Source organism: Tasmannia lanceolata, unplaced genomic scaffold (genome assembly GCF_043159265.1).
Source record: "Tasmannia lanceolata isolate RefF3 unplaced genomic scaffold, GAP_Taslan_0.1 ptg000044l, whole genome shotgun sequence".
Taxonomy (NCBI): Eukaryota; Viridiplantae; Streptophyta; class Magnoliopsida; order Canellales; family Winteraceae; genus Tasmannia; species Tasmannia lanceolata.
This window is the reverse complement of record NW_027518721.1, coordinates 25,138,272-25,147,197: the sequence shown is the minus strand read 5'-3', so window position 1 is coordinate 25,147,197 and position 8,926 is coordinate 25,138,272. Positions and strand designations below refer to the sequence as shown.

The 8,926-nt window shown below is 41.0% G+C and overlaps 1 protein-coding gene across 1 annotated transcript; it reads left to right on the top strand.

Annotated features, from left to right (window-relative positions):
• The first annotated feature begins 940 nt into the window (after positions 1 to 940).
• PRXQ (Thioredoxin superfamily protein) lies at positions 941 to 8,871 on the top strand. The gene is made up of 4 exons (XM_077374737.1): positions 941 to 1,213; positions 1,310 to 1,447; positions 3,805 to 3,894; positions 8,528 to 8,871. Exons 1-4 carry the CDS (start codon positions 1,022 to 1,024, stop codon positions 8,744 to 8,746), a joined length of 639 nt encoding a protein of 212 aa, XP_077230852.1. The 5' UTR covers positions 941 to 1,021; the 3' UTR covers positions 8,747 to 8,871.
• The last annotated feature ends 55 nt before the right edge of the window (positions 8,872 to 8,926 follow it).

Below are 8,926 nucleotides of genomic sequence, written 5' to 3'. Positions count from 1 at the left end.
TGGAAAGACAGGTTCGGAATGGCCGGATTATTGCTGAAAATTTATACGCTTATTTATAATACTTAATACAAGAATCCAGTGATATAAGATATAAGAAAGTATCTTATTAAGAAAACGTTCAAATTACATAAAAGTGAACATTAATATTGTTCAAAGTACTTACTGAATGCATATGCACATGGGAAACATTCTTCACTCTTTTCGGTGGGATTCTTTGTGGCAGTCGCAAAAAGTCATCAACCATCGACTTTGATGTGGTAGTGTTAGCAGGTAGGGAGACTCTGCTTGTTAGTGGCAGGAGAAGATCACCAGTTTTTCTTCTTTGCAGACATACAAGTATAAAACTTGATGCACTAGAAATGTAGATAAGGCAAGGACAAAGAGTTAGACAAAGAAAATGCATGACTATGAGTTAGGAGTAGCGATGATGAACAATTCCTATATGAGAATTAATACTTTCTAATGTCTTATATAAAATGAGGCCACAAAAAATATTAATTATTAGAGCCCCGACTATATGAATTCCTTCTCTCTTTTTTCCTTTGTTTCTCCAATTCTCCTTGTCCGCCATTGAGTAATTAATGTTACGGTAATGATCTTTTGGATCCCAAAATGTCCAAGTGGCTGTCCACATCCAAATGGACTTGGATTTAAATTGGCACTTTTAGGGATATGAGACAAGGTAACAAAACTTTCGTTAATCATAGAACTAATCTTATCTAAAAACTTGGCTAATCTTCATGGACAAGTGCTCAAGTCTTTCACATGTCCAAGTTAGAAGCCCATAGATGAAAGATCCCGGCCATTCTGAAATCACATGGGTGGACCCAAATGAAACCATGTCAAATGAACCAATTGGCCAAAATCATAAGCTAAGGCCACCAATTGGCCACGCCAAAAGCCAATCTATCTCCATCTAACACCAAGTCACATGAACCAATCCCTCTATCTCCCTTCCCATAATAAGGGAAAAAGGTAAAGGAAGCCCAAGACACTTCACATCCCTTCTCCTCTCTTTCCCATGGCTTGCATTTCTCTTCCCAAGTCTTCAATTCCCTTACTGCCTACACCAAATCCCAAAAACCCATCTTCCCAAATCCTCCCAATTATCTCAAAATCATCCCAATCCCAAATCTATGGTCTCAAGCTCTCTGCCATCTCTCCTTCTTTACCTTCATCTTCTTCTCCCCAAAGGACCCTCATTTTCGCCAAGGTATATAATTTTACAGCTATTGGTTTTGATGGGCATTGGTTAATAAAAATGTGAATTCATTTGGGGGTTTTGGTCGATTCGTTTGAATCCTTGCAGGTTAATAAAGGAAGCACTCCGCCTTCATTTACGTTGAAAGATCAGGACGGAAGGACTGTGGGTCTCTCCAAATTCAAAGGCAAGCCTGTCGTCGTTTATTTCTACCCTGCTGATGAGACTCCGGGATGCACCAAACAGGTTAGCTTTTGAGACCCAACATTTTTTCCCCTTCTTGTTTTAGAAAAGAGGAAGCCAATTTACCCATGATTATAAAATGACATCAGGCTGCAAATGAACCGAGCCGGATCACGAACATGTTTGGGTTCGGCTCATTAAAAGTTCGGTTCGGACTCGTTCGTTTACTAAACGGGCCGAATCCGACCCAAAAATTAGGCTCTTCAAATAAACGACGTGAACTCAAGCTTTGTATAGTTCGGCTTGTACAAGCTCGTGAATTTTTTAGGCTCGGTTTATAAAGCCGAGCCGAGCTTTAAAGCTTGGATTATATATATATATATATATATATATATATATATATATATATATATATATATATATATATAGCTAACTTAGCTACACTGACAGCTTAAAATACAGTGGGCCCCACATTGTTTGGGTGATGCAAATCATTCATTTGATGGGCCCTCCCATAGATAGGGTGTGCTCAAAAAATCAACTTCATAGGATCATACCAACCCTACGATTTGTGGAGGAAAAAATGGACATGTAAAAACCTTCACAAATCTATCCATTTTTGCCTCCACAGTTTGAAGGGCTGGGATTAATGGAGCTGAGTTTTTTAGCACACCCTATCTTTGTGAGGGCCTATCAAATGAATGGTTTGGATCACCCAAATAATGTGGGCCCACTGTATTTTAAGCCGTCAGTGTAGCTAAGTTAGCTACACGTATGTGTAGCTACACCTCTCTCTCTCTCTCTCTCTATATATATATATATATATATATATATATATATATATATATAAATATATAAAGAGAGAGAGAGAGAGAGAGAGAGAGAGAGAGAAGAGAAGGTACTCCCTGGAGTAGATAACTTATCTACTCCCTACCTTAAAATAACAGTTGGTGCTACATTGTTTGGGTGATCCAAAGCATTCATTTGATGGGCCCTCACATAGATAGGGTGTGCCCAAAAAATCAGCTCGATAGGATCATCCTAACCCTATGAACTGTGGAGGCAAAAATGGACGTGTATAAACCTGCACAAATCTATCCATTTTTTGCCCCCACAGTTCATAGGGTTAGGATGATCCTATCGAGCTGATTTTTTGGGCACACCCTATCTATGTGAGGGCCCGTCAAATGAATGTTTTGGATCACCCAAACAATGTAGCACCAACTGTTATTTTAAGGTAGGGAGTAGATAAGTTATCTACTCCAGGGAGTACCTTCTCTTTTCTCATATATATATATATATATATGAGAAAACTGTCGGTGAGCTTAAGCGCACCATTTTTTTGGTGCGCTTAAGTTGTTATAATGCCTCCCATTGGTGCGCTTAAGCGGGACGCGGCGGGACCCGAACATTTAAACGAATGAGAGGCGTTATAACAACTTAAGCGCACCAAAAAAATGGTGAGCTTAAGCGCACCAACAGTTCTCTCTCTCTCTCTCTCTCTCTCTCTCTCTATATATATATATATATATATATATATATATATATATATATATATATATTAGTTAAAAAACCCCGTGCAATGCACGGGCTGACAAAGAACTGTACGGATGACATCATAGGTTGATCCAAACCGTCCATGTGATGGAACACAACATCAATAAGTTGTGCCCGTAAAATCATTTCCATAGGCTGATGAGCTGATCCTAGCCCTCAAATCTATAGAGGTTTCCATAATTTAAAAAGCATGAAGGAGGGGGTAGGATTGAAATTATGTGGCTTTAATGGGTGCCTTTGTTAAAAAGCATAAAGAAGGGGGTATGACTGAAATTATGTGGCTTTAATGGGTGCCTTTGTTAAAAAGCATAAAGGAGGGGGTAGGATTGAAAATATGTGGGTTGAATGGTTGCTTTGTTAAAAAATGTCAAACAAAGTGATGTGTAATTCTCATAGAATTTTGGGAGAAATTCAAATAATTCTCTCCTTTACAGCAGGAGAGAAAAGGAGATTGGGTAAATTTGTGGGTCAAAACACCATCCCCCATCAAATATGCTGTTAGAATATGTGTGATCCAACGGTTGGATTGGGTTAAGATCTCACCGTTGGATCATCTTGGAGGTAGATTGGGTAAGTTGGCTAAATAAAGCAACTATATAAATTAACCAATGGATAGAAGAGGCAAGCAAGAGAGATTAGAAAGTAGATTTGATTAGGATTCTTTCCCTTCATAACTATCTTGATTTTATTCTATGTTTATCATGTAAGTGCTCTATATAAGCACGCAATGATCCTCTTGTAATTGCATCCAAGAATTAGTGAATTCTTAAATTTATCATATGCTGTTCTAACTTTTAAGGAGTGGCATTTCCAAAATAGTAAGTGATTTGAGCAGTAGACTGACTCTAGTGCTTCTTTCTTAGGCATGTGCTTTCAGGGATTCTTACGAGAAATTTAAGAAAGCAGGAGCTGAAGTTGTAGGAATCAGTGGTGATGATCCTTCATCTCATAAGGTAATTTTACGATTTATTTATTTATTTTCTACCTTGAAGAAATTCTATTTGACCTATGATTACTCTATAGTTTCTTCATACACACGTTGAGGAATACACATTTCCATCCATCCCATATTTCAAAATACTCCAAAATTTTATATTTTCTCTCAAGGCTCTGTTTCGTTCGATGTAAAATGCGGCGTAGAGATTTCTTCTTCGGCAGGGAGCTGTAAATACCTTTCTTTTTCCTTTATTGAAATTCACCATATTTTTATTTCTCCCTTTGTTGTTTTATATCTTACTTATGATCATCCAATGAATTCTAATCTACCATGAATTTAATGACCTATTAAGACTTTCTTTGTAGCTCTTAAAAGACACCATGTAAAACTTTGACCTGTTGTGCCACTATAGATGGCATGAGTTATATTTTAATAGGGGTGTAACTCGGGCCGGGTTGCCAAACCCTCGACCCAAACCGAACCTGGGTTGGGAAAAGTCAACCTGAACCCGAATCCGAACCCTCGACCCGAACTGAACCCGGGTTGGGAAAAGTCAACCTGAGCCCAAACCCAAACGCGAACCCGAACTCAACCCGACCCAAGTTGCACCCCTATATTTTAAACACACAATCTCCATCACCCCTATATTACCTTCAAATTCTAACTGATGTTCTTCAAATGGACGGTTAAAAATAAAGATGAGAAAAAATCGAAAAAAATTCACATTCAATATGCAATAAAATGCTGCGAACGATGGATTTTACTTTCTCATTTCTATGTTTTTTTTTTTAATGTGACATTCAATTGGTATTGCACCATATCAACAATTCCAATACGATAATTAATATCTCCCGACATTAAAAGATTTCAGCTGTGATCATCCACCTGATCATGCATCGGATTAACAAATCCGATCATCATAAAGTATGGCATGAGCACTATATAGATAGATATCAGTCACAATCTCAAAATATCCACATCGAATATTATAGTGTGAAACATTTTCACAGCCAGCGGAATGGCATGCTCTTCGTCACTTGAGATTTGGGAGCAACCCATCAACATCAAATCACTGAGCAACATTTCACACTAGTTATTCGGTGTGGGTGACCATTCCTCCAGCCAGGGGCGGAGGCACATATAGCTTGAGGGGGGCCATGCCCTGCCACCTCCCCAATGACCAATGCAGACAAGTGTAAATTAATCCGGCCCCCTCAACTGTAAATTCCTGGCTCCGCCCCTACCTCCAGCCTCGAATTTAGAAATTCCTTCTCCTTTGAATTTCCTACTTTTCCATTGTTTGGTTACAAATGAAAAAGTGACTTGAACTAATGCTGCTCAAGTTTTATAATGATATCCCTCTAAATAAGCCATAACTATACAAATTCCTTCTAAGTTGTGCTTACCAAAAATATATATATATATAAGTTGTGCTTACCACATATATACTTTCACAACATAGCCAGTGCACGGAGGCGGAATAATAGGATTGAGGTTTTAGAAGTGCAGGGTACACTTTCGGATTGTAAAGAGGTGATTACTAAGGAAATTTTAGATTACTACCGGCAGTTATATTCAACAGAAGATATTTTACGACCTACATTAGATGCGGTGAGCTTTACCTCGCTTGACGCTTTAAGTCGCTCGGGGCTTGAAGGCCCTTTTTTGGCTGAAGAGGTGGAGAAAGGGGTGTTCTCCTTGCATCGTGATAAAGCGCCGGGGCCAGACGGTTTCTATCTTGCTTTTTTTCAGGAGTGTTGGGAGTACGTAAAGGGAGACGTCATGGCCTTCTTTCAAGCGTTCCATGATGGGTTGAAGCTGGATCGGGGGACAGGTGCCACCTTTCTTGCTCTCATCCCCAAAGTTAAGGGAGCAGTGAAGATTTCCGAGTTTAGGCCTATCAGTTTGGTAGGGTGTTTATATAAGCTCTTGTCTAAAGTGTTGGCGGATCGGCTCAAGAGGGTTCTCCCCCTTATCATCTCAGAGAATCAATGTGCTTTTGTTGCCCAACGACAAATTTTAGACTGCTCGATGGTAGCCAATGAAATGGTGGATATCATGGCAAAGTCAGGGAAGCAAGGTATTATCTGTAAGCTAGACATGGAAAAAGCGTATGACAGGGTGGACTGGCAGTGTCTGGACTACCTCTTTCAAAGAATGGGTTTCGGGAGAACATGGTGTGGGTGGATCCGTACTTGTTTATCTTCAGCTCACTTTTCAGTTCTGATTAATGGCTCTGCACACGGTTTTTTCCAATCGTCTCGAGGATTAAGACAGGGGGATCCTCTCTCTCCCTTTCTATTTGTCATTATAGCGGAAGCCCTCAGCGTGATGCTGAAGAAAGGTCGAATGGAGGGGTTGATTTCCGGGGTAGATTGTAGTGAGTCTGGGTTTCAGGTCTCGCATTTGCAATTCGCGGACGATACTTTACTCTTTAGTTCTTCCCAGGCCTTAAAGATTCTAAATCTTAAGGCTATTCTTCGGTGCTACGAGTTAGTGACAGGTCTTCGTTCTAACTTCTCAAAATCTCGTCTTTACGCTTTGAATATGTCCGCCGAAGATGCTTCCGATCTAGCGACGATTATGGGTTGTTCCTTGCAGAGTTTGCCTGCTTCTTACCTGGGATTGCCTCTGGGAATAGGTCGACCTCGAAAAAGTGCATGGGATCACATTGTGGATCGAATTGAGCGAAGGCTGGATACATGGAAGAGGAACTTATTATCTAAAGGTGGCAGGTTAACCTTGATCAAAGCTGCTTTGGCCAATATACCCATTTATCAGCTATCATTATTCAAATGCCCGGTGTCTGTGGTCAAGCGCATTGAACAGATTCAACGACGATTTTTGTGGGGGGGTTTACCGTCGAAGCGGGTCCTGGCGCTAGTGAGTTGGGAATCAGTATGTATGCCCCTTCAAGGGGGAGGCCTAGGTATTCGGAGGATCAAGCAGGTCAATCAAGCATTGATGGGTAAATGGTTATGGAGGTTTGGTGAAGAGAAGTCAAGACTATGGGCTAGAGTAATATCAGGTAAATATGGTGTTGCTCCAGGTGAATGGACTTCCTTGAATATATTCAACAAACCGGGGGTGACGATTTGGCGGGATATTCTCAGCCTCTTACCGCTATTTGATCGTGAAATAACGTATCGTGTGTACTCCGGCGAGCGGATATCGTTCTGGCCCATGCGGTGGTGTTCGGCTGTACCGCTCCAAGCCCTATTCCCGGATCTTTATCTAGTGGCAGCGAATAAGTATCTCTACGTGAAAGATTGTTTTGATTACGTTGGAGGAAAAGTTATATGGCAGCCTCCTTTCCGTCGGAATTTCTTTGACCGCGAATTACCATCAGTGACGAACTTATTTCAGATTCTGGAGCAGAATTATGTGAGTGTCTCTGGGAAAGACAAAAGGTTGTGGGCCGCAACGTCTTCAGGCAGTTTCTTGGTAAAGTCTTTTTATAATAGGTTGGTGCCTTTTGAGATTAATCATCTGATAGCAAAGGTGTGGAAAACAAAGGCGCCCCCTAGAGTCTGCTTCTTCGGGTGGGCGGCGTTAAGAAATCGAATACAAACAGTGGACTTCCTGCGTCAAAGGCACATGCTGATTGTCGATCACTGTACTTTATGCCTTGCATCAGGGGAGTCGGTTGATCACATATTCATACACTGTCGAGTAGTAAGGGAGATTTGGGGGAGGCTGCTAGGTCGATTTGGCATCATATGGGTGTTCCCTTCATGTTTGCAAGATTTGTTTGCCGGCTGGGGATGTATACCTTGGGGAAGCAAGGGAAAGAGGTTGTGGTGGCTATCCTTAATGGCGGTTTTATGGGTAATATGGACAGAAAGGAACTCTCGGATCTTTGATGGGAAAGCTAAATCTCCGTTCTTTTTATTTATTAAGGTAATTTCGCTTACTATCTCCTGGGCTAGAGCCTTGCCGGTATTCCGTTTCGTCTCGGCATTTGATCTCTGGGAAGGGTGGACGGTAGTGTGCCATAGCAAGGAAGTTCAGCAGGTACCCTTTCAGCATTGGAGCCCTCCTCAAGAAGGGCACTTAAAATTAAATTTTGATGGTTCAAGCTTGGGCAACCCAGGCCCTGCAGGGATTGGTGGAGTATTACGAGATAGCAACGGTGTCGTCCTGAAGGCTTATTCTGGGCCACTCGGCATAGCGGATTCGAATGAGGCTGAGGTAAGGGCAGCGCATCAAGGCATAGTCAGCTTGGTTAGGGAAAGATCAGACAGTTGTGTTGTGGAGGGTGACTCGCTGAATGTTATAAGATGGCTCAGGGGACCTCGGACTCCCCCGTGGCGCTTTCTTAAATTCTTTGACGAGATTACAGATATCTTACAGGGGCGGCTGGTAACTTTTAACCATGTGAGGCGCTCTGCTAATGACGTAGCAGATAATTTAGCAAAAGTTGGAGTATCGCTGCAGGCTTTAGAACTCTATGATTCTCTCCCGCCATAATTGTATTGCTTTAGTTTTGTCTTAATTCTCTGTGTTGTAAGGGGGACTCCCTCAGTCTTCTTTTAATATAACTGCTACCATTCAAAAAATATATATATATATATATATATATATTCCTACAAAAACTGTTTTCCTTTTTTTTCTTCCTCAATTGAAGCTTATTTTACGAATTGATGCAGGCTTTTTCTAAGAAGTACAGGTTACCATTTACCTTACTGAGTGATGAAGGAAACAAGATTAGGAAGGAGTGGGGCATACCTGCAGACCTGTTTGGAACGCTACCCGGGAGACAAACATATGTTCTTGACAGAAATGGGGTGGTGCAACTCATCTACAACAATCAATTCCAACCAGAGAAGCATGTAGATGAGACCTTGAAGCTACTACAATCCCTCTAAGACAACATCTTCCCACTTTCTCACTCATGTTGTTTTTTCAGTCAACTTACTATATTACTTGTTTCTTCGGATAATACTGGTTGTTTATTTTTTGGCTTGTTATGCAGATGTATGATTTGATCCTAGTTAGCTCGTGTGGGAATCCCATCATTTGCCTTGTGTTCCCTTGAGTGCTCATGG